The 24485-nt window shown below is 45.0% G+C and overlaps 2 protein-coding genes across 4 annotated transcripts; one reads left to right on the forward strand and one right to left on the reverse strand.

The window, feature by feature from the left end:
- Positions 1-2723: 2723 nt before the first annotated feature.
- Positions 2724-9629, forward strand: LOC124699794 (thioredoxin-like protein 4B). 3 transcript variants are annotated; one of them, XM_047232038.1, is made up of 6 exons: positions 2724-2858; positions 3342-3499; positions 4117-4183; positions 5830-6080; positions 6171-6234; positions 9523-9629. In XM_047232038.1, the coding sequence occupies exons 1-4, from the start codon at positions 2724-2726 to the stop codon at positions 5926-5928; spliced, it is 459 nt and encodes a 152-aa protein (XP_047087994.1). In that variant the 3' UTR covers positions 5929-6080; positions 6171-6234; positions 9523-9629. The 3 variants fall into 3 exon arrangements, with proteins under 3 accessions (XP_047087994.1, XP_047087993.1, XP_047087995.1); XM_047232037.1 differs by lacking the exon at positions 9523-9629 and having other exon boundaries at positions 6171-6438; XM_047232039.1 differs by lacking the exon at positions 9523-9629 and having other exon boundaries at positions 5830-6065; positions 6171-6438.
- On the reverse strand, positions 6766-11790 carry LOC124699793 (probable beta-D-xylosidase 7). The gene is made up of 4 exons (XM_047232036.1): positions 11365-11790; positions 8706-9157; positions 8499-8596; positions 6766-8270 (listed from the first exon to the last, which is right to left on the reverse strand). The coding sequence occupies exons 1-4, from the start codon at positions 11788-11790 to the stop codon at positions 6907-6909; spliced, it is 2340 nt and encodes a 779-aa protein (XP_047087992.1). The 3' UTR covers positions 6766-6906.
- Between the last annotated feature and the right edge of the window lie 12695 nt (positions 11791-24485).

Consider the following 24485-nt stretch of genomic DNA (forward strand, 5'->3'; position numbering starts at 1 on the left):
TTGTAGGCTTTCGAATCTCTTCAAGGGTGAGACTCGATACCCCCTCGTTGCTACCGTCTTCTAGATTGCATCTTGGCTTGGATTGCGTGTTCGCGGTAGGAAATTTTTTGTTTTCTATGCAACGTTATCCTACACAGAGATGCGACTCCGCGCGCAGAAGATTTTTGCCAATCTTTGATGAAGTCTGGCACTTGTTCCATAAGCTGAGTCATCGTGTCGATCACGGAAGTTTTGGCCTTCTTCAAAGACAGGGTCTTGGCGATTCCGCGACAAGCTTCAAACAGCGCGCCAATGGATTTCCGCGCTTCTTCGTATGCCTCCGTCCTCTTCAGGTTAGACTCTTTTGACCATTCGAAGCCAAGGCTCGCTGTGGGAAAAGGAAGTTCAGTTTCGCTTCGGAGAATATAGCATACAAGGGTAGTCGGAACAGCAAGGCGGAAAAATACTTACGGAAGATGAGTTTGTCAATGGTCTCCGCCTCCGTCTCCAGAACCTTGTTCTTCGAGACCAAGGAAGTCACACGACTCTGGTTCTTCTTAAGTTTGTCGTTCAGCTCCGCCAGGTCGCGGGCGTGTTTTTCGGAGAGCTCCTTCCTCGCCTGATTCTCCTTGTCAGAGGACTCTTTCATGAAGGTCTTGAGGGACTCGTTCTCCGCCTCAAGCACCTGGACCTTGGCGGATAGCTTGTCGAACTTGGAGTGCTTGGCAGTTTCTTCTGTAGGTAGAAAGTTGCACATATTATGCATTTTGGACAATTATATCAGCACAAAAAGTAAGACCTGGATCTCGTACCCTGAAGGCGGGTCTCAAGCAGCTGGATAGCCTTCTGGCTATTTTCCGCATTCTGGCGCAGCCCCTCGATCTCCGTGATCTGCTCCAGCACATGCACGCGCAGATCTTCGTGCAATTTCCGCGTGGTCTGCGAAGCAGCAAGGAGTTAGCCGGCATAAGCAGTGGCGTTTGATGTAATCAAAGTACCTTTCCAGCATAAGTGATTTACATGATCTCATGGTCATAAGGACTAGGTAACTATGTATCGAAACTTATAGCAAATAACTTAATGACGTGATCTTATGCTACACTTAATTGGGTGTGTCCATTACATCATTCACATAATGATATAACCTTATTATTAATAACATCCAATGTTCATGATTATGAAACTAATCATCTATTAATCAACAAGCTAGTTAAGAGGCTTTACTAGTGACTCATTGTTGTTTACATAACACACATGTATCAATGTTTCGGTTAATACAATTATAGCATGGTATATAAACTTTTATCATAAACATAAAGATATATAATAACCACTTTTATTATTGCCTCTTGGGCATATCTCCAACAGAAGCCGCATGCCCTGTGGCTCTCCCCTTCTTCTTGGTACCATCATCCGTGGTGAGGACATGCCCTGTTGGCGCCTCCTCATAGTCGTCGACGCAGACGGTTGTTGCATGTGTTGGCTTGGTGGAGAACAACCGCGTGCTATCGATGTTCACCCCATCATGCGTCTGTGGCCATTGATCATGCGACCCTGTCCCAGCGCCGACGTCGCCAACAAAGCCACTGTCGTAGATCATTGCCTCGATGTTACTCTCATTGTGTCCCTTCCAATAGGCCTACGAATCACCGGACGTCAGAGGCATGACACACGGCAGACCCACACAATGAGAGAGCTTACATACCGGGTCGTCCATCGTCGAGGTAGATGGTGTCATTTCGTCAAACAGGTTGCAGGGCACCAGCATGCTCTCCTCCGGGACATGACGCGTCTGCTGCGTCGCGCTCGGGCACGAGTCACCACTTCTCGGCGTCCGATTCACGTCGGGAACCGGCGCCCCGTTCAACTGCACCAGCACGATGCTGGAGGCGAACTGCGACGCCGCGTGGACCTGCAAGGGAGCAGGCGTTCCAGGACGTAGAACTTACCGAGCTCACCGACGAGGCCGGGGAAGTGACGCCGACGATCCCCCCTCGCTTGACGAGGAGCATGGCCTCCGCTAAGCTCTGATGGAGGCCTACTTGCGTCGCGCCGGCTTTCAGCTGCATCTGCCACGCCATGTGCTGGGTGGCCTCCATGGCGGCGGCCGCTGCATTCCTCCCCTTCAGATTCTTGCGCCTGCAGCGACGCTTTGCGGCTCTACGCCTTTCTCCTTCTTGGACAACACCTTATTTGCCGTCTTCGGCTTAGCGTCCCGGTCGCCGGTGGCGGCACGCTTTGCTTCCGCCGGAGATGCGACCTCCATTGGGGCTATGGTTGTGGCTATGGGGGAGTCCGGGGCGGCGGCGGCTGCGAGGGTTCCCTTGGAATCCATGGTGGCTGCGACGGCGAGGACATCCATCGCTATGGCCTCGAGTGCTGGCGCCGGTCTACTTTGATTTTTCGCGCGGGAATGACCACTGGTGGTAACGTCATCAGCCTCCCTGCCACTGAAGCGTGGGTCCTACGCAAATTTCGGCGGTCACTCGGCGCGTCGTGCTGCATCCACTGAGACGCAAATAAACGCATATTTATGGCAGGTTTGCGTCTCTGCGTTTTTTTTGTCCGTGCAGCGGCCCGTTGGAGATGCCCTGACTAATGGGCCGTGTCCTGACCCACCGAGCCCAACGCTGCAAACGGGGGGCCCAGCGGTCAGGCCACAAACTGTTTGCCGGTGGAGAGCGGGGGAATCCGGCGATTCGTGGCAAGAGGACGCCGCAATCCGGCGAGGTGGGGACGGCGAGATGGGGTCGGCGGTGCTACCGACGCTGCGGCGGAAGCGGGAGGTGGACGCCGCCATTCGCGACACCCTCGACAAGGTCCTCGTCCTCCGATTCGGCCGCGGCGCCGACGCCGCCTGCCTCCAGCTCGACGACGTCGTAAGTCCGCAGTACATCACCCGCCTTGCCGTCTGATTCCACCCGTTCTCCTCAAACTCGGCCCATGAGGGGTCGATCTGGGGCTACTTTTCTTCTGCACCGATGCGATTGGATTGGTCGGTGGGTCCAATCTGACCTCTGGGAGCAGTTTGTTCAGTCTGCCTAAGTTCTTCGAGGGTCTGATCGGACTCTGCGTATGAGCTTTGGCCTTTGGCAGGATGGTTTGATATTATACTCTAAATACAATTTGCCGAACATGGTAAATCTAAAGAGTATAAACGTGCCATAGTCACGACATGAACAAATTAGCAGCTAAGGTGACTTCCACCCCATTTGATTATTAGGATATCTTGTAAATTGATTTGACGTACTAGCGAGTAGTGACTAGTTTTTCATTCATATCCTTTTTAGTATGGAATTTTACGAGTTCTCTAGTGTTTATGCCATTTCTTTCATCTCATCATGTTCATGCCGTTTCAACAGCTTGCAAAATCTTCTTGGGATATATCCAAGTTTGCAACGATAGCATTGGTCGAGATGGATTCTGAGGAGATTCAAGTGTACGTTGACTATTTTGATATCACGTTGGTTCCAGCAACCATTTTTTTCTTCAATGCTCATCACATGAAGATGGATTCAGGGTATGTTATTGTTCCTCTTGTTTTAATTTCATTGATATATACTGTTTGAAGATGCCTGTCTTACTATATAGTTAGATTATTTCATCACTATAAACTCAAGACCTTTCTCCAAAGTTTGAAATGAGCTGTGCATATCTGAATGACACCCGCCTAAAGTTGTCACGTGTCTTGTGAATATCAAATACTGCCACCTAGCTGTTATGCTGTTCCCAAATTTTCATGTAGATTTTACATAGAGATGTATCATGATGTAAAGATCCAAGAAACATCCACTTTAATCTGAAATTACTGACAACTGACTTGATATTAAAGATTACATGGAAGATATACAAAATATTTATGTGTCTTTCTTTGAATTTTAAGTAGATTATATGAAAGATTTATGGAAGAAATTTTAGTGAATATATTTGAAATATGTGGATATGTTTCAAACCTAATCGAACTTCATAGAGTTGATTTCTTTTTGTCATAGCAAGGAGAGTGAGAGCTGGTCAAGTAAATTCTGAACTATATGCACCCACAGGACAGGGATAACATATGTCCCATCGCTACATTTTCTGTTAGTTATATTCCATGGTACTGTACACAATAAATGACACACTTGTTATAATGTACAGGACACCTGATCACACAAAATGGATAGGCTCTTTCAGCAGCAAGCAAGACTTCATTGATGTAGTGGAGGTGAGTGGGCCTAAAGTGTTGTATTTTCTCCACCTATCTGATACCTTCTGTTATTAGATTTGACTATTGACATTGGCAAGTTAATGAAGTAAATGGATGGAGAATACAGATAATTTTGATTCGATTGTAACATTAATTTGTGGTATAGGTTCCATGGATGTTAATCTGTGAAAACTAGAAGGAGACTGCCTATTATAGTTAGTGCAGGTTATTGATATTTGTTCATACATGTGCAAATTGCTGTCCAGAATCCATGACAAGAATATATGAGTTGGTTACGAGATCTTATGGGTTTCACCTCTAGCCTCCCCCAACTTGTTTGGGAATAAAGGCTTTGTTGTTGTTGAATAGACAATTGCAAATTATAGCTAGGGATTGATATCCTGTATATTTTGGTGTAATCCAGCACAAACCATTAAGTTTTTTTTTAGCTGAACTATTAATCCAGTGCAAACTATTAATTGGACGACATCCTTTGATAACAAAGGAAAGCTGAGCTAGAAAGTTTTCTTTTCTGTTAGTAGTTAAACCTGTTTTTTTTTCTGTATTGCATTCTTGGTTTCAAAGCTGTTCAAATTTTAAAATAAAGAAGACAGTAAAAACTCGAAGACACGATATAAAACTTCTAAGTTTAGGCTGCATTGTGCTGCATATTTTTTAACGACTGCAGTATTCCCTTTTCTTTTATGATGGAAACAAAATGGAATGCTACTCACTCCGTCCCGAAAAGGATGTCTCAACTTTATCTAGATACGCATGTATCTAGACGAGTTTAAGTGTATAGATACATGCAAATCTAGACAAAGTTGAGACATCCTCTTCGGGGCGGAGGGAGTACAAATTAAACTTCTCAATTTTCCTAACTTACTCAGTACAAAACTTACAACATATCCTCCCTCCATACATACCATCAGAAAGTGACAAATTTGTTTCACTCACTTTGATGGCTCATGTAGTGGGCACACATCTCAGTCGTTATGGTTTCCTCACCCTTCCCATTGCCATAGGGAGACACAGAGGGAAGACATTTTCGAAAAAAATAAATTCTAAATTATTTTCCAATAATAACAAGTGTGGGAATTTTACTTCTCAAGATGAAGGGAAACTAAGATTCTTCACTCTGGGTGGTCCAAATAACTTGTTAGGCCACCATTAGGATCCACCTAGGTACGCTGCTTTTGGATGTTTCCTGCAGTACCTTCTCTTAAACCCACCCAGGGAGGCTGAAACACATGTTGTGTGAACATTTGTTATTTGATGCCTTAGCTGTTACTGTGCCAATCACAGCTCACCTGGAAGGTTTCTGTCTAAGAGCACTAGCATGGCACTATAAGTGGCCAGGTCTTGCTTTTTTTTGTTATTGTTGTTGTAGAAAACACGTTTTCCATCTTCTCTCAATCCAATCTATTGCTCCTGTGATTTTCAACTTCTTATAATCCCAATCCTTCCAAATATAGCTGTTTAGCTGATACAGTATCATCATCAATTTGCAACACTTCTTTTATGTGAGATTTTTGGAATGCAATAATTAGCTCTGCCCAAATATCTAAAATTCATGATGATTGGCATGTTGTATCACAGCTTCTGTACAGCATTGCTAGGCAATTATGTTTCCTCCTAATTCTCTGATGATCTTTTCATTGCAGGCAGTATTTAGGGGTGCGATGAAAGGCAAACTGATAGTGTCCTGCCCACTTCCACCAGAGAGGATACCTAGATTCCAACTTCTTTTCAAGGATGTCTGAACACAAGAAGCTCTAATTATGAACAGATGTAGTACCTTTGCCTAAAGAATGTGCTCTTTTTGATACTGTAACAGTTTCATTCCCTGTCCTCGGAATACATATCCACCCAGCCAGACCTAAAGAATAAGCTGTTGATGGTAGGCGAAAAGGAGGTATACTTGATCCAACTGCAGTAGCTGGTGCACTGCTCATTCTTGTATCCCTTTTTCTGCAATATGAATGATACAATTTATGGACTGCAGGAGGATATGAAGCTGTGGTTGCATGAGCTAGGCGGTGAACAATCAGGAGTTGGTGCTTACATTGGTTTGCATCAACTGCACTTCTTTATTATGTTATAATAGCATAATACAACATTTTATTTTCTATTGTCTGTAAAGTTCTGTATTCCACAAACTAAAATGCTCAAGTGTGTATCTGTTAGTGTGGTACATACATGTCTGGTTATAGGCAAGTTTAGTGGGTGTTTGTGAAGTCATACGATAAATTACCAAAATTTACATGAGTGCACTCTCCATCTCAATGATGCTTGAAGAGATAATTTTTGTTGGACTAGATAGATCTTTATTTGAATAGGCAGTGAACACATCTCTTACAGTACAGCCTAGAAATCTCAGTTTCCAATCAGAACAATGCAATATAAATTATAAAATGAGAATTATACCGCACCCACCTCTACTTCTTTCTTCTCAAGCAATTGATTATCTGTTAGTGTGGTACATACAAGTCTGGTTATAGGCAAGTCTAGTGGATGTTTGTGAGGTGATAGAATCAATTATCAAAATTACTCACCATCTCAATGATTCTGGAAGAGATGTCTTTGTTGGACTAGATTGATCTTTATTTCAAGTGTCAGCGAACACATCTCTTACAGTACAGCCTAGAAACCATAGTTTCCAATCAGAACAATGCAATATAGACTGTAAAATGAGAGAATTACACTGTATCCACCCCTACTTCTTCCCTGCAATCTTAAACTCAGGCCTCAAATCTGATCTCCATCTCATGCTTGTCAACCATGAGGAAATGAGAACCTCTGTCTATGACCTTGTTGCCATCCTCCCTTACTCTGCTCAAATGCTCACACGGGCTGATGTCAAACTTGAGTCTGGCCTTCTCCCCTACCTTGAGATGCTGTCTCCTGAACCCCACCAGCTGCCTTGCCGGCCGGCCAGCCGTTGCGTTGGGCCACCGGAGGTACATGAGCACCGAGTGCTTGCCGTCCATGGGGCCGTGGTTTTCCACCTCTACCACGGCCGGGAACTTGAGCTGCTCGCACCCTTCGGCGCCAATCTGTTCCACATGGTAGCTCGCGACGCCTTCTTCCGCGGTTGGCATCGTGTTCAGGTCTGCAAGCAAGTCCATGTTGGGTGGCCGCTTTCTGGCGCCAGCTGCGACCAAGTGGCGAGAGTAGCTGGAGTAGCTGAGGCCGTAGCCAAACTTGTAGACGGTGGGCCCCTGGTAGAAGCGGTAGCTCCGGCCGGGGTAGCCGGTGGCCGGGTCAGCGCGCATCCGCATGTCCGTCATGGGCACCTTGGTGAACTCCTCCGGGTACCAGGTCACCGGCAGCTTCCCGCTGGGGTTGTGGTCGCCAAAGAGCACCCTGGCGATGGCGAGCCCGCCGGCCTGGCCAGGGTACCCTGCCCACAGGATGGCGCCGATCTTGGGGTTGGTCTGGGCGAACGTCACGTCCACCGGCCCGCCCGTGAGGAGCACCAGGATGACGGGCCTCTTGGCCGCGTCAGCAACGGCGGTGATGAGGCTCTGCTGCTCCCCGGGGAGCAGCAGGCTGGTCCTGTCACGCCCTTCGCTCTCCTGCTGCTGGCTCAGCCCCACGAAAAGGAACACGTAGTCCGATGAGCTCGCCAGCGTGGCCGCCTGGTCCGTCGCGGCAGTGGGGCAGGCCGCCATGGGACACCCGGCGAGGAACCTCGTGTCCTTGACGTACCCCTGGATCCCTTGCAGCGGGGTGATGGACTCGCACGGCGGGCCGAAGTAGTTGCCGATGAGCAGGCCGGCGTTGTTGGCGTTGGGGCCGATGACAGCGGCGGACGCAACGGCCGCCCGGTCGAGCGGGAGGATGCCGGCGTCGTTCTTGAGGAGGACAATGCCGTCCTGCGCGGCTTCGAGGGCGAGGCTCCTGTGCTCGGGGGTGCAGATGTCGGCGGCGCCGAGGGATCCGTAGATGTTGCTCCTGGGGTCACCGTCGAAGTGGCCCAGCCGCATCCGGATGGCGAAGAGGTTCTTCAGTGCCTTGTCGATGTCTTCCTCCGTGATCTTCCCCTGCTGCACCGCGGCCGCCGCGTGCTGCTGCATGTAGGCACCGCAGTCGATGTCCAGTCCTGACAGACACAAGCAAGATCATCCAAATCATTACCCTTTTTAAGAAAATTGTTAGCTTGGTGTGAACCCGTGCTGGAGCAACCATTGACTAGTGGAGTACTTGGTGTGTAGCTGGAAGGCAGATTTACAGTTGGACGACTCACGAAAGTGCACGAATTTTGTTCGATCGTGCTTTAGCTGAATTAGTGCAAACATAGCTACAAATCTATCGATTTGGACGGACTTACCAGCCTTGAGCGCTAGTGCCACGGCGTCCTCTGGCGTCTGCGCATACCTCTGCGCGTCACGCATGATGGCCACGGCGTCGCAGTCGGAAGCGATGTATCTGCACGGAAACGACCAAAAAGAGCGACAGACGTACATCAGTACACCGGCCCTCGTGAAGAGCATGTGACTCGAAACAAATTTACCAGCTGCAAAATGCAGTCACATACCCGTCTAGTCCCCAGTCCCCCTTGACGGTCTTGGTGAGCAGGTCGGCGTTGGCGCAGGCGGGGACGCCGTTGATGCCGGTGTAGGCGCACATGACGCAGCTGGCGCCACCGTCCACCACGCAGCTCCGGAACGGCGCGTTGTAGGTGTCCTCCAGGTCCTGCGCCGTCACCTTGGCGTCGAAGTTGTAGCGGGCCACGCCGTTCCAGTCCTCCAGGTCATATGCCGTCGCGTGCTTACAGCAGGCCGACGTCTGGAGCAGTGATGTCGAGTTCCCCTGCAGGCCCTTCACGAACGCCACACCGTAGCGGCTGGCGGTCGTGGGGTCCTCGCCAGGGGTCTCCTGCCCGCGCCCCCACCGGGGGTCGCGGTAGATGTTCACGTTTGGGGACCACATCGTCAGGCCCTCCGCCTGGCCCATGTTGTACAGCGCCCTCGCCTCCCTGCCAATCGCCTGCACGTAGCACGGATGATGATTTTTGTCAATCGTCATGGCAGGCAATCGAGAGTGATCTATAAAGGCAAAATGTAAAGGAGATACTGCAGTAGACTATGTGACAACTGACAAGACATGCTTGCAACACAAACTTGCACGCTGACCACAAAGTGGCAACTTTTGCCAAGTGTTAAGCACTACTAGTAGGAACTGCGGGTATCTATGGGTGAGTTATGTATGTATGATCGATGTTGCTCTCATCTGATCAGTAATATAAATTGCATGAACTTACTAGTTACGTATTGAAAATGCAATATGACTCGCCTGATCCAGTTGTGCACGGTACAACTAAACAAACCTAACAATTACTTCTTCTTTTGCAGGGAACCTAACCAGGACTAATACAGCCTAACATTTAGTGATTTTGCTGGAAGGCCTAACATTTAGTTGGTGGAACTCCAACACGCAAGAATTCAACCAAACTCGACACCGTAATCCATCTTTATATTAATTGATTGTGCCAGAATCAAACCACATGCATGGATCTGGCTCCAAACAAGAAGCATAGCACGGGATGCGTACAACGTATGACATGACCTTGTGGTCTTGTGGGCACTCCCCACTCCATACCCACGGGCCACGGATAGCAGCATAACAAAAAGGTTCGGTACGATGGGAAAGGCCCGATCTATTCATATCTATCTACGGCTCATAACATGTGGCTCCCCAGAACGAAAAGGCGCCTCTTTTTCTTTCCCGCGCAAACATTCTTCTCCTTGTCGTTGGCACTAACCACACTACGTGTACTCACGTGCTGTCCCTTTGCTAGCACTTTTTTAGGTGCCACCCGGTGAACCTCTACACGGCTGCTCGTCCTATACATACATAAGTAGTTCCTTGAGGGAACAGTATAGGACATTGCTTTGGACTTACATAAGAAAGCATATTCAAGTGTTTACTTATGTTTTTTTGCTGGACTAGTATGGTGTTTCTTTTTCTGCATACAAAGTATTTCCACTGATTGACTAATACACGTACGGAACCTAGTTGTCGGTTGGATATTACTTCCCATATGGTGCAAAAATCAATTAACCCTCGCAGATCTTGGCCTATGACTTTTGCCATCCTATTCACAACTTATGTGGAATGAATGTTCTCGCCTTTCGAAGGTGGTGATGTTGGTGTTGAGGTCGTGTAGGGACCGTGTATGATATAGTTCAAAAAGGTATGGGAAATAAGAAAATAATAAGTATGATATAGTTCTAAAAAATAGTGGGAAACATAAGAAATCAGTAAGTATGATATAGTTCTAAACAATAGAGAACATGAAATTAATAAGTATGATATAGCTCTAAATATATAAGTATAATATAGTTCTAAAAAATAGTTGCGTAAAAAGGAAAGTAATAAGTATGATATATTTCTAAAAATTTGGGGGGAAATAAGAAATTAATAAGTACAAATTAGTGGGCAAAATAAGAAAGTAACAAATATGATATAGCTCTAAAAAATAGTTGTGAAAATAAGAATGTAATAAGTATATGATATGCGTATAATCATGTATCAACCTACATAGTCAATTGAACGAAAATAAAACTTACACAGCTAATCTGCCCTCAAGCCAAATCAATCTGACAACAATATTTTGTAGGGAGATGCCACTTATATTACTACATCCATTTCATATTGTCACAGATTTATCTAGATTTACATTTATTTATACGCTAAAACACGTATAGATATCTAGTATCTAGGCAAATCTACGACAGTTAATATAGCACGAAGAAAACAATTAAAATTAAAAGCAAAATCAGAGCTAGCTATCAAATCCTTAGCCCACGAGCATCCATACTGTACACCCGGCAAACAAAAAAAATAAAGAGCGTACATATAGTATACAGGCTACAAACCGCCGCACTCTTTGTCTGTTCCCAAATCACGGATCAAGGAAAGAAACCCAGTGAAAGAAAATGACTGGTGCATGATGCATGGCATGGAATGGACGCACGCGCGCATGCATGCATATGATGCTCGGGCCCCGCCCGATCGACCGTAACCCAACAAACCGCCCGTCCTGCCGTCTGCCGAGGTCGACAGCGATCCACGGCAACATTCCATAATGAAAACTGCCGCGCCGCCATTAATACTAGGCCAAGAAAAGAGGCGAAAAGAAACCGCAAGTTGGCGAAAGCCTCACGGGCTTTGCCATTGTTCGTAGTACGTACCTGGCCGATGCGGAACCAGAGGTCCTCGTCGAAGGCGGCGGCGGTGAGGCTGACCTGCGGGAAGCTGGTGGCGCGGCGGACGGCGCCGTTGAAGTGGAGGCCCTTGCCGGAGGTGGCCAGCCCGTGCAGCGCCTCGTTCCACCACTTGTACGGCGGCACGCCCAGCCGGGGCACGCCGGCGGCCTCGTCCCCGAGCTGCGACACCTTCTCCGCCAGCGTTAGCCGCGACACCAGGTCCGCCGCCCGCTCTGCCGCCGGGCGCGCCGCGTCGCAGAAACCGTCCCCCTGCGTCGTGGCGGACGGCCCGCACGAGAACGGCGGGTCGGCGGCCAGGGCAACTGCCCCCAGAAACGACGGCACCGACAGAAGCAGAAGCAGCAGCGTCTGTGCCACCGCGCCGGCGTCGCGGCAGGACAAGGCGGCCATGGCGAGGACGGGGACGTGAGACGGGATTGTGAAGGGGACGCTGCCGTCGCCTGCCTAAATAGGCGTTCCTGGCCAATGGAGGCGAGCCACGTGTACTACCACACAGGCTGGGGTTGCGTTGCGTGTGACATACTTCTACACTAGTCCTATGCTGCTAGCTTAGTTACCCATGGAGAGGACTAACCTCGCCTTCTAATGCATGTTGATAAAGGCGGAATATGATGTTGCACCCGCGTGCATGTTGTTCTTTTCCTTTCGGCGCGGATTTAGATTTTTAATTCGATCGGTACGAGCTAGATCACGAACTGAGTTATGTAACTTGCGTGCTGGGTGATGTTTCCATTCGATTCATCTTCATGTGCATATCCGTTTCGTGGCCTCTGCTAATTAGAGAAGCTAGTAGCTCGTTTGTTAGTAGTAGCTCGCTTGACATGAATATGTAATATGTTGCTTTGCATTCATGTTAGCCTAGCGACGATACGATTGTTGATGTACGTATAAATAAGATGAGGTGATGCACACAAACACACGCACATATCGTTCACGTCATGTAGCTGACGTGCACGTTCAGAAAATATGAATACGGCGGACTAGCCAAGGCACTCGTCTCACTAGAGGGAACAGGTGGTATGCCGATGGCCCCAAACCGTCGGCATACATCAAAATGCCCTCGGCAAAGGTATATGCTGACAGAGGCACTCGGTGCACGGTCGTCGGCAACCATGTGTATAGCCATCAGCATACGTGCCCATATGGAGCATTTCACATGGTTGTCGGCGGTAAAACACTCTCGGCAAAAAAAAGATGTTACGATTCCGTCCATTTGATGGCTTCTGCGTATATGCTGAGGGCCAGGCCGCCAATGTTGAAGGCTACGTGGCATTATCTAGGAGTTCCTAGAATGTATGTTTGCCAAGGGCCAAGCCATCCGCATAGCTCTGCCCTTTGGCCCGCTTCCAACGGCGGTTGACCAATAGACTTTTCTCTTGGTTGTGTTTGGTTGGATCACAGAAATATGGAAAATTAAGTTGGAGTCTAACTTCTCCCAAAGCTTCCATCAGGCTGATCCAAAGTGGGAGTTTTCCATAATCTTCCTAAGTGGCATGGCATGTCTCTGAAGAGGGTCACACTTAAGCATAACTTTTGACTTCCTTGTTATTTGTTAATTGAGTCAATAGAGGGACTTGGGTTTTGGCTCTTTCATCCTTCAACCACACTTATATGCATATGCTATGGCCATATGAAAGTTTTGGAGGGATCCCGACCCTCCGAAGCGCAATATCGGACGATACCCTTGCCTGTGGGCCACAGTCGGTCTATCTCCCTGAAATTCTCCAAACGACGGTTGACTAATGGATTTCTTTTCGCTTTCTTTGTGTTTGGTTAGGTCATAGCAACATGGAAAACCAAGTTGGAGCCCAATTTCTCACAAGGTTCCCTCCAATGGACCCGAAGTTGGAGTATTCCACTATAAGTCTACTGCCTTTTATAAGTGACAACACATGTCTGTGGAGGGATTCACACTTGGGAGATGAGTTTTGCCATAGGTGTGCAAGGAGATAGAATTAACTTTCCAAATATCATGAGGAGAGAGAATTCACTTTGCAATCATCAAAATGAGAGATAAATCAATTCCCATTTGGTAGCCAGGTTTCCTTCTATGATTCGTGGTGCCCAAGCATCATAGCGCACGAGTTAATTTACCGACCACATGGGCCACATGCAATTTTTTGGGGATTTCGACCATCCAAAACACAGTTTCGAGAAAAATCCTACCACATGCCCCAATCAGACTACCTCTCAACGACGTTTGACCAATGGACTTTTCTCTTGGTTTGCGTTCGGTTAGGTCATAGCAAAATGAAAACCAATTTTGAGCCCACGTGGGGGCTTTCGCATACCATTTTATGTGATATCGTTGTAGGAAATAAAATCAGCATGCAAAAAAAAAATCAGAAGCAAACATATCGTACTAGGAAATAAAAGTAGCATAAAAACTAAAATTAAAGTGTATGCTGACTACGGCTAGCGCCTCTGATGTGGTTGCTGGATAACACCTAGAGCCGTTAGGCTTCCGTCATATAGCGAATGTATGCCGATGGCCCAAAGTATGCCGACGGATACCCTCGGTATAACGACAGCTATGCCGGCAACTATGTTTTGTCGACGACTGTGTAAAGAAAACCGTCGGCATACATACCTATATTCCGAAAACTTGTGTTTGTTGACAACATATTTTAGGCGCTCGGTATATGACCTTGGAATGCAGACGGACCCGATAACCAATCGGCATACAGAAAGCCATAAGCAAAGTGGCATTTTCCTCTAGTGTGTTGATTTGTCTATCAAGTACCTACGTTAAGGTGTATCATTTGTTTATTTATTTTTGAGAAACACAACCTTTATGCCTCTTGAGCTAATAGAAAGCACATAATTACAAGCCTAGTACTAATCAGAAAAAACCAAACACTGAAGAAAGGACTACAACAATAGCTAGATAGACATTACAAACGTCACCCGCCTAGATGTCATCCACACGAGCACACAAGACACAACAGACCTACTAAGATCAACAACAGTGAGCGTTCTATAGAGCTAGATCTAGTAGCATGAGCCGCATGCGACCTTCTCCTTGAACGTCCATGCATTACCCATATATTCAAGATCCACCAATTTATAAATATACATTATATCTCTAAATGCATGAATCTAGGTGTTATTCTACCCATTAACATCCATATGCTCCTCCCTAAGGAGTACCTAATTTGAAGTCCTCGATGCGAAGCCATAGAAAGGGAGTGGATTATTTCGATGAATCAAAGCGTGTACCAAGTTTATGACACTCGTTAACTTGAGCCTCTCCATACACACAAGTTAGATGACATGGTTCTTGATATGTCCAAAACGTATCTACTTTCCCGAACACTTTTGCTATTGTTTTGCCTCTAATTTGTGTATTTTGGATGCAACTAACACGGACTAACGCTGTTTTCAGCAGAACTGTTCTGGTGTCTCGTTTTTGTGCAGAAATCCAACTTTCGGGAAAAACCTCGGGATTTTGACGGAAGGCCCTATTTTCCCGGAATGCTGACGGAGCCAGAAGGACAAATCAAGTGGAGGCCCGAGGGCCCCACACCATAAGGCGGCGCGGCCTAGGGGGGGGGGGCCGCGCGGCCCTATGGTGTGGCCCCCTCGGCTGGCCTCCGACGCCCTCCTTCGGACTATTTATCGGCCTCGACCTAAAAACGCACAGAGAGAAGTCGAAGTCGCCAGAAACCCTCCAGAACGCCGCCACATCGCGAAACTCCGTCTCGGGAGCCAGAAGTCTCCGTTCTGGCACTCCGCTGGGACGGGGAATTGGAGGAGATCATCGCCGCCATCACCACCGACGCCTCTCCATCAACCAGCCATGTTTCCCCCATCCATGTGTGAGTAATTCCCCCGCTGTAGGCCGAAGGGGATGGTAGGGATTGGATGAGATTGGTCATGTAATAGCATAAGATTGTTAGGGCATAGTGCCTAGTGTCCGTAATTGGTACTTTGATGATATTGTTGCAACTTGTTATGCTTAATGCTTGTCACTAGGGCCCGAGTGCCATGATCTCGGATCCGAACATGTTATTGATTCATGAAGATATTCGTTGTTTATGATCTTACCTGCAAGTTGTATACACATGTCGATGTCCGGAACCAATGGCCCCGAAGTGACGAAATTGGGACAACCGGAGGGGATGGTAGTGACGTGAGGATCACATGTGTTCACGGAGTGTTAATGCTTTGCTCCGGTACTCTATTAAAAGGAGTACCTTAATATCCAGATAGTTTCCCTTGAGGCCCGGCTGCCACCGGCTGGTAGGACAAAAGATGTTGTGCAAGTTTCTCATTGCGAGCACGTACGACTATAATTGGAACACATGCCTATTGATTGATTAGTACTTGGATACCGTTTTATTATTATCTGCAAATGCCCTGCTATGATTGTTACATGAGTTTCTCTCATCCATGCAACGCCCGTCATCCATCCCCGTGCCTACAGTATTTTAATCTTGCTGTTTACTATAATCACTACTGCTGTCTCTGTTACTCTGCTGCTGTTACTTCACTACTGCTACTACTATAAAACTGTTACTACTGATAAACTCTTGCGATCAAGTCTGTTTCTAGGTGCAGCTGAATTGACAACTCCGTTGTTAAGGCTTTCAAGTATTCTTTGTCTCCCCTTGTGTCGAATCAATAAATTGGGTTTTACTTCCCTCGAAGACTGTTGCGATCCCCTATACTTGTGGGTCATCAAGACTATTTTCTCAGGCGCCGTTGCCGGGGAGCATAGCTTTATTTGGAAGTTCACTTGGATTGATATTGTTCGCTGCAAATTCTCCATCATGGGTAAAACTCGCGATACTAAGATCGCCATATTACCATCCACTACAAGAAAAGGTACGACTCTGAGTACCTCTGCTGCTCTTGATTCACCATCTGTGATAAGTAAACTTGTTTCACCACCACAAGCTTCAAATGCTGGTACTTGATGGCGTGTATTTCACACGTTCGTTGGGCAACCCCAAGAGGAAGGTATGATGCGCACAGCAGCAAGTTTTCCCTCAGAAAGAAACCAAGGTTTATCGAACCAGGAGGAGCCAAGAAGCACGTTGAAGGTTGATGGCGGCGGGATGTAGTGCGGCGCAACACCGAGGGATTCCGGCGCCAACGTGGAACTCTGCACAACACAACCAAAGTACTTTGCCCCAACGAAACGAGTGAGGTTGTCAATCTCACCGGCTTGCTCAGTAACAAAGGATTAACCGTATTGTGTGGAAGATGATTGTTTGCGAGAGAAAATAGTAAAACAAGTATTGCAACAGATTTGTATTTCGAGTATTAAAAGAATGGACCGGGGTCCACGAGTTCACTAGAGGTGTCTCTCCCATAAGATAAAAGCATGTTGGGTGAACAAATTACGGTCGGGAAATTGACAAATAGAGAGGGCATAACAATGCACATACATGACATGATAAGTATAGTGAGATTTAATTGGGCATTACGACAAAGTACATAGACCGCCATCCAATCGCATCTATGCCTAAAAAGTCCACCTTCGAGTTATCATCCGAACCCCCTCCGGTATTAAGTTGCCAACAACGGACAATTGCATTAAGTATGGTGCGTAATGTAATCAACAACTACATCCTCGGACATAGCGCCAATGTTTTATCCCTAGTGGCAACGAGCACAACACAACCTTAGAACTTTCTGTCATCTGTCCCGGTGTCAATGCGGGCATGAACCCACTATCGAGCATAAGTACTCCCTCTTGGAGTTAAAAGTAAAAACTTGGCCGAGCCTCTACTAGTAACGGAGAGCATGCAAGATCATAAACAACACATGTATAATAACTTGATAATTAACATGACATGGTATTCTCTATCCATCGGATCCCGACAAACACAACATATAGAACTACGAGATAGATGATCTTGATCATGTTAGGCAGCTCACAAGATCCAACAATGAAGCACAATGAGGAGAAGACAACCATCTAGCTACTGCTATGGACCCATAGTCCAGGGGTGAACTACTCACTCATCACTCCGGAGGTGACCATGGCGGTGTAGAGTCCTCCGGGAGATGAATCCCCTCTCCGGCAGGGTGCCGGAGGAGATCTCCAGAATCCCCCGAGATGGGATCGGCGGCGGCGGCGTCTCAGTAAGGTTTTCCGTATCGTGGTTTTTTCGCATCAGGGTTTTCGCGACGGAGGCTTTATATAGGCGAAAAGGCGGAGTCGGGGGCCAGACGAGGGGCCCACACCACAGGTCGGCGCGGCCAAGACCTGGGCCGCGCCGCCCTATGGTCTGGCCACCTCGTGGCCCCACTTCGTGTGTTCTTCGGTCTTCTGGAAGCTCCGTGGAAAATAGGACCATGGGTCTTCGTTTCGTCCAATTCCGAGAATATTTCGTTACTAGGATTTCTGAAACCAAAAACAGCAGAAAACAGGAACTGGCACTTCGGCATCTTGTTAATAGGTTAGTTCCAGAAAATGCACGAATATGACATAACGTGTGCATAAAACATGTAGGTATCATCAATAATATGGCATAGAACATAAGAAATTATCGATACGTCGGAGATGTATCAAGCATCCCCAAGCTTAGTTCTGCTCGTCCCGTGCAGGTAAAACGATAACAAAGATAATTTCTGAAGTGATATGCCATCGTAACCTTGATCATACTATTTGTAAACATATGTAGTGGATGCAGCGATCAAAACAATGGTGATGACATGAGTAAACAGGTGAATCATATAGCAAAGACTTTTCATGAATAGTACTTCAAGACAAGTATTAATAAGTCTTGCATAAGAGTTAACTCATAAAGCAATAAATCAAAGTAAAGGTATTGAAGCAACACAAAGGAAGATTAAGTTTCAGCGGTTGCTTTCAACTTGTAACATGCATATCTCATGGATAATTATCAACATAGAGTAATATAACAAGTACAATATGCAAATATGTAAGAATCAATGCACAGTTCACACAAGTGTTTGGTTCTTGAGGTGGAGAGAAATAGGTGAACTGACTCAACATAAAAGTAAAAGAATGGTCCTTCAAAGAGGAAAGCATCGATTGCTATATTTGTGCTAGAGCTTTTATTTTGAAAACATGAAACAATTTTGTCAACGGTAGTAATAAAGCATATGAGTTATGTAAGTTATATCTTACAAGTTGCAAGTCTCATGCATAGTATACTAATAGTGCCCGCACCTTGTCCTAATTAACTTGGACTACCGGATCTTTGCAATGCACATGTTTTGACCAAGTGTCACAATGGGGTACCTCCATGCCGCTCGTACAAAGGTCTAAGGAGAAAGCTCGCATTTTGGATTTCTCGCTTTTGATTATTCTCAACTTAGACATCCATACCGGGACAACATGGACAACAGATAATGGACTCCTCTTTAATGCATAAGCATGTGGCAACAATTATTATTCTCATATGAGATTGAGGATATATGTCCAAACTGAAACTTCCACCATGAAATATGGCTTTAGTTAGCGGCCCAAAGTTCTTCTCTAACAATATGCATGCTCCAACCATGAAGGTGGTAGATCTCTCTTGCTTCAGACAAGACGGACATGCATAGCAACTCACATGATATCCAACAAAGAATAGTTGATGGCGTCCCCGAAACATGGTTATCGCTCAACAAGCAACTTAATAAGAGATAAAGTGCATAAGTACATATTCAATACCACAATAGTTTTTAAGCTATTTGTCCCATGAGCTATATATTGCAAAGGTGAATGATGGAATTTTAAAGGTAGCACTCAAGCAATTTACTTTGGAATGGCGGATAAATACCATGTAGTAGGTAGGTATGGTGGACACAAATGGCATAGTGGTTGGCTCAAGTATTTTGGATGCATGAGAAGTATTCCCTCTCGATACAAGGTTTAGACTAGCAAGGTTATTTGAAACAAACACAAGGATGAACGGTACAGCAAAACTCACATAAAAGACATATGGTAAACATTATAAGACTCCATACCGTCTTCCTTGTTGTTCAAAACTCAATACTAGATGTTATCTAGACTCTAGAGAAACCAAATATGCAAACCAAATTAGCGAGCTCTAAGTATTTCTTCATTAATGGGTGCAAAGTATATGATGCAAGAGCTTAAACATGAGCACAACAATTGCCAAGTATCAAATTATCCAAGACATTATAGCAATTTACTACATGTATCATTTTCCAATTCCAACCATATAATAATTTAACGAAGAAGAATTTCGCCATGAATACTATGAGTAGAGCCTAAGGACATATTTGTCCATATGCAACAGCGGAGCGTGTCTCTCTCCCATAAAGTGAATGCTAGGATCCATTTTATTCAAACAAAACAAAAACAAAAACAAACCGACGCTCCAAGCAAAGTACATAAGATGTGGCCGAATAAAAATATAGTTTCGGGGAGGAACTCGATAATGTTGTCGATGAAGAAGGGGATGCCTTGGGCATCCCCAAGCTTAGACGCTTGAGTCTTCTTAATATATGCAGGGGTGAACCACCGGGGCATCCCCAAGCTTAGAGCTTTCACTCTCCTTGATCATATTGCATCATACTCCTCTCTTGACCCTTGAAAACTTCCTCCACACCAAACTCGAAACAACTCATTAGAGGGTTAGTGCATAATAAAAATTCACATGTTCAGAGGTGACACAATCATTCTTAACACTTCTGGACATTGCATAAAGCTACTGGACATTAATGGATCAAAGAAATTCATCCAACATAGCAAAAGAGGCAATGCGAAATAAAAGACGAGAATCTGTCAAAACGAACAGTCCGTAAAGATGGATTTTATTAGGCCAGCAGACTTGCTCAAACGAAAATGCTCAAATTTAATGAAAGTTGCGTACATATCTGAGGATCATGCTCGTAAATTGGCGTAATTTTCTGAGCTACCTACAGGGAGATAGACCCAGATTCGTGACAGCAAAGAAATGCGGAACTGCGCGGTAATCCAAATCTAGTACTTACTTTTCTATCAAAGACTTTACTTGGCACAATAAAACATAAAACTAAGATAAGGAGAGGTTGCTACAGTATTAAACAACTTCCAAGACACAAATATAAAACAAAAATACTGGAGTAAAAACATGGGTTGTCTCCCATAAGCGCTTTTCTTTAACGCCTTTCGACTAGGCGCGAAAAGTGTAACTCAAGTAACATCGAGAGATGAAGCATCAACATCATAATTTGTTCTAATAATAGAATCATAAGGTACCTTCATTCTCTTTCTAGGGAAGTGTTCCATACCTTTCTTGAGAGGAAATTGATATTTAATATTACCTTCCTTCATATCAATAGTAGCACCAACGGTTCGAAGAAAAGGTCTTCCCAATATAATGGGGCAAGATGCATTGCATTCAATATCCAAGACAACAAAATCAACGGGGACAAGGTTATTGTTAACCATAATATAAACATTATCAACCTTCCCCAAAGGTTTCTTTTTAGCATTATCAGCGAGATTAACATCCAAATAACAATTCTTCAATGGTGGCAAGTCAAGCATATCATAGACTTTTTTAGGCATAACAGAAATACTTGCACCAAGATCACATAAGACATTACAATCAAAATCTTTGACTCTCATTTTAATGATGGGCTCCCAACCATCCTCTAGCTTTCTAGGAATAGAAGTTTCAAGTTTTAGTTTCTCTTCCCTAGCTTTTATGAGAGCATTTGTAATATGTTTTGTGAAAGCCAAATTTATAGCGCTAGCATTGGGACTTTTAGCAAGTTTTTGCAAGAACTTTATAACTTCAGAGATGTGGCAATCATCAAAATCTAAATCATTACAATCTAAAGCAATGGGATTATCATCCCCATGGTTGGAAAAAATTTCAGCGAGTTTTATCACGAGCGGTTTCAGCGGTTTTAGCGGTTTCGAGTAATTTTGCGCGCTTTGCACTAGGAGTAGAAACATTGCCAACACCAATTATTTTATTATTGATAGTAGGAGGTGCAGCAACATGTGAATCATTAGCATTGCTAGTGGTGGTAATAGTCCAAACTTTAGCTACATTTTTCTCTTTAGCTAGTTTTTCATTTTCTTCTCTATCCCACCTAGCACGCGAGTTCAGCCATTAATCTTATATTCTCATTAATTCTAACTTGGATGGCATTTGCTGTAGTAACAATTTTATTTTCAATATCCCTATTAGGCATAACTTTCGATTTCAAAAGATCAACATCAGAGGCAAGACTATCAACCTTAGAAGCAAGAATATCAATTTTATTGTGTTTTTCCTCAACAGATTTGTTAAAGGCAGTTTGTGTACTAATAAATTCTTTAAGCATAGCTTCAAGTCCAGGGGGTGTATTCCTATTATTGTTGTAAGAATTCCCATAAGAATTAGCATAACCGTTACCATTATTATAAGGATATGGCCTATAGTTATTACTAGAATTGTTCCGATAAGCATTGTTGTTGAAATTATTATTTTTAATGAAGTTTACATCAACATGTTCTTCTTGGGCAACCAATGAAGCTAATGGAACATTATTAGGATCAACATTAGTCCTATCATTCGCAAGCATAGACATAATAGCATCAACTTTATCATTCAAGGAAGAGGATTCTTCAACGGAATTTACCTTCTTACCTTGTGGAGCTCTTTCCGTGTGCCATTCAGGAGTAATTAACCATCATATTATCAAGGAGCTTTGTTGCTTCACCAAGAGTGATGGACATAAAGGTACCTCCAGCAGCTGAATCCAATAAGTTCCGCGAAGAAAAATTTAGTCCTGCATAGAAGGTTTGGATGATCATCCAAGTAGTCGATCCATGGGTTGGGCAATTTTTAACCGAGAGATTTCATTCTTTCCCAAGCTTGAGCAACATGTTCATTATCTAATTGTTTAAAATTCATTATGCTACTCCTCAAAGATATAATTTTAGCAGGGGGATAATATCTACCAATAAAAGTATCCTTGCATTTAGTCCAGGAATCAATACTATTCTTAGGCGAGAGATAGCAACCAATCTTTAGCTCTTCCTCTTAATGAGAAAGGAAACAATTTTAATTTTATAATGTCACCATCTACATCTTTATACTTTTGCATTTCACATAGTTCAACAAAATTATTGAGATGGGCAGCAGCATCATCAGAACTAACACCAGAAAATTGCTCTCGCATAACAAGATTTAGTAAAGAAGGTTTAATTTCAAAGAATTCTGCTGTAGTAGCAGGTGGAGCAATAGGTGTGCATAAGAAATCATTATTATTTGTGCTAGTGAAGTCACACAACTTAGTATTTTCAGGGTTGGCCATTTTAGCAGTAGTAAATAAAGCAAACTAGATAAAGTAAATGCAAGTAAACTAATTTTTTTGTGTTTTTGATATAGCAAACAAGACAGCAAATAAAGTAAAACTAGCAACTAATTTTTTTGTGTTTTGATATAATGCAGCAAACAAAGTAGTAAATAAAATAAAGCAAGACAAAAACAAAGTAAAGAGATTGAGAAGTGGAGACTCCCTTGCGGCGTGTCTTGATCTCCCAGCAACGGCGCCGAGAAAATATGCTTGATGGCGTGTATTTCACACGTTCGTTGGGCAACCCCAAGAGGAAGGTATGATGCGCACAGCAGCAAGTTTTCCCTCGAGAAAGAAACCAAGGTTTATCGAACCGAGGAGGAGCCAAGAAGCACGTTGAAGGTTGATGGCGGCGGGATGTAGTGCGGCGCAACACCGGGGATTCGGCGCCAACGTGGAACCTGCACAACACAACCAAAGTACTTTGCCCCAACGAAACGAGTGAGGTTGTCAATCTCACCGGCTTGCTGTAACAAAGGATTAACCGTATTGTGTGGAAGATGATTGTTTGCGAGAGAAAATAGTAAAACAAGTATTGCAGCAGATTTGTATTTCAGTATTAAAAGAATGGACCGGGGTCCACGGTTCACTAGAGGTGTCTCTCCCATAAGATAAAAGCATGTTGGGTGAACAAATTACGGTCGGGCAATTGACAAATAGAGAGGGCATAACAATGCACATACATGACATGATAAGTATAGTGAGATTTAATTGGGCATTACGACAAAGTACATAGACCGCCATCCAAGCTGCATCTATGCCTAAAAAGTCCACCTTCGAGGTTATCATCCGAACCCCTCCAGTATTAAGTTGCTAACAACGAGACAATTGCATTAAGTATGGTGCGTAATGTAATCAACAACTACATCCTCGGACATAGCGCCAATGTTTTATCCCTAGTGGCAACGAGCACAACACAACCTTAGAACTTTCTGTCACTGTCCCAGGTGTCAATGCAGGCATGAACCCACTATCGAGCATAAGTACTCCCTCTTGGAGTTAAAAGTAAAAACTTGGCCAGAACCTCTACTAGTAACGGAGAGCATGCAAGATCATAAACAACACATGTATAATAACTTGATAATTAACATGACATGGTATTCTCTATCCATCGGATCCCGACAAACACAACATATAGAATTACAGATAGATGATCTTGATCATGTTAGGCAGCTCACAAGATCCAACAATGAAGAACAATGAGGAGAAGACAACCATCTAGCTACTGCTATGGACCCATAGTCCAGGGGTGAACTACTCACTCATCACTCCGGAGGCGACCATGGCGGTGTAGAGTCCTCCGGGAGATGAATCCCCTCTCCGGCGGGGTGCCGGAGGAGATCTCCAGAATCCCCCGAGATGGGATCGGCGGCGGCGGCGTCTCGATAGGTTTTCCGTATCGTGGTTTTTTCGCATCGGGGTTTTCGCGACGGAGGCTTTATATAGGCGAAAAGGCGGAGTCGGGGGCCGGACGAGGGGCCCACACCACAGGTCGGCGCGGCCAAGACCCGGGCCGCGCCGCCCTATGGTCCGGCCACCTCGTGGCCCCACTTCGTGTGTTCTTCGGTCTTCACGGAAGCTCCGTGGAAAAATAGGACCCCGGGTCTTCGTTTCGTCCAATTCCGAGAATATTTCGTTACTAGGATTTACGAAACCAAAAACAGCGAAAACGAGAACCGGCACTTCGGCATCTTGTTAATAGGTTAGTTCCAGAAAATGCACGAATATGACATAAAGTGTGCATAAAACATGTAGGTATCATCAATAATATGGCATAGAACATAAGAAATTATCGATACGTCGGAGACGTATCGGTA

Source organism: Lolium rigidum, chromosome 3 (genome assembly GCF_022539505.1).
Source record: "Lolium rigidum isolate FL_2022 chromosome 3, APGP_CSIRO_Lrig_0.1, whole genome shotgun sequence".
NCBI lineage: Eukaryota > Viridiplantae > Streptophyta > Magnoliopsida > Poales > Poaceae > Lolium > Lolium rigidum.

Excerpts from the sequence above, each read along its gene's own strand:
- LOC124699793 (XM_047232036.1), bottom strand. The coding sequence starts at position 11,790 with ATGGCCGCCTTGTCCTGCCGCGACGCCGGCGCGGTGGCACAGACGCTG. Across the intron at positions 9,158-11,364 it reads TCTGGTTCCGCATCGGCCAG|GCGATTGGCAGGGAGGCGAG; the intron begins GTACGTACTACG and ends TGCTACGTGCAG. Across the intron at positions 8,597-8,705 it reads GGGGACTGGGGACTAGACGG|ATACATCGCTTCCGACTGCG; the intron begins GTATGTGACTGC and ends GTTTCCGTGCAG.
- LOC124699794 (XM_047232038.1), top strand. The coding sequence starts at position 2,724 with ATGGGGTCGGCGGTGCTACCGACGCTGCGGCGGAAGCGGGAGGTGGAC. Across the intron at positions 2,859-3,341 it reads GCCTCCAGCTCGACGACGTC|CTTGCAAAATCTTCTTGGGA; the intron begins GTAAGTCCGCAG and ends CCGTTTCAACAG. Across the intron at positions 4,184-5,829 it reads ACTTCATTGATGTAGTGGAG|GCAGTATTTAGGGGTGCGAT; the intron begins GTGAGTGGGCCT and ends TTTTCATTGCAG.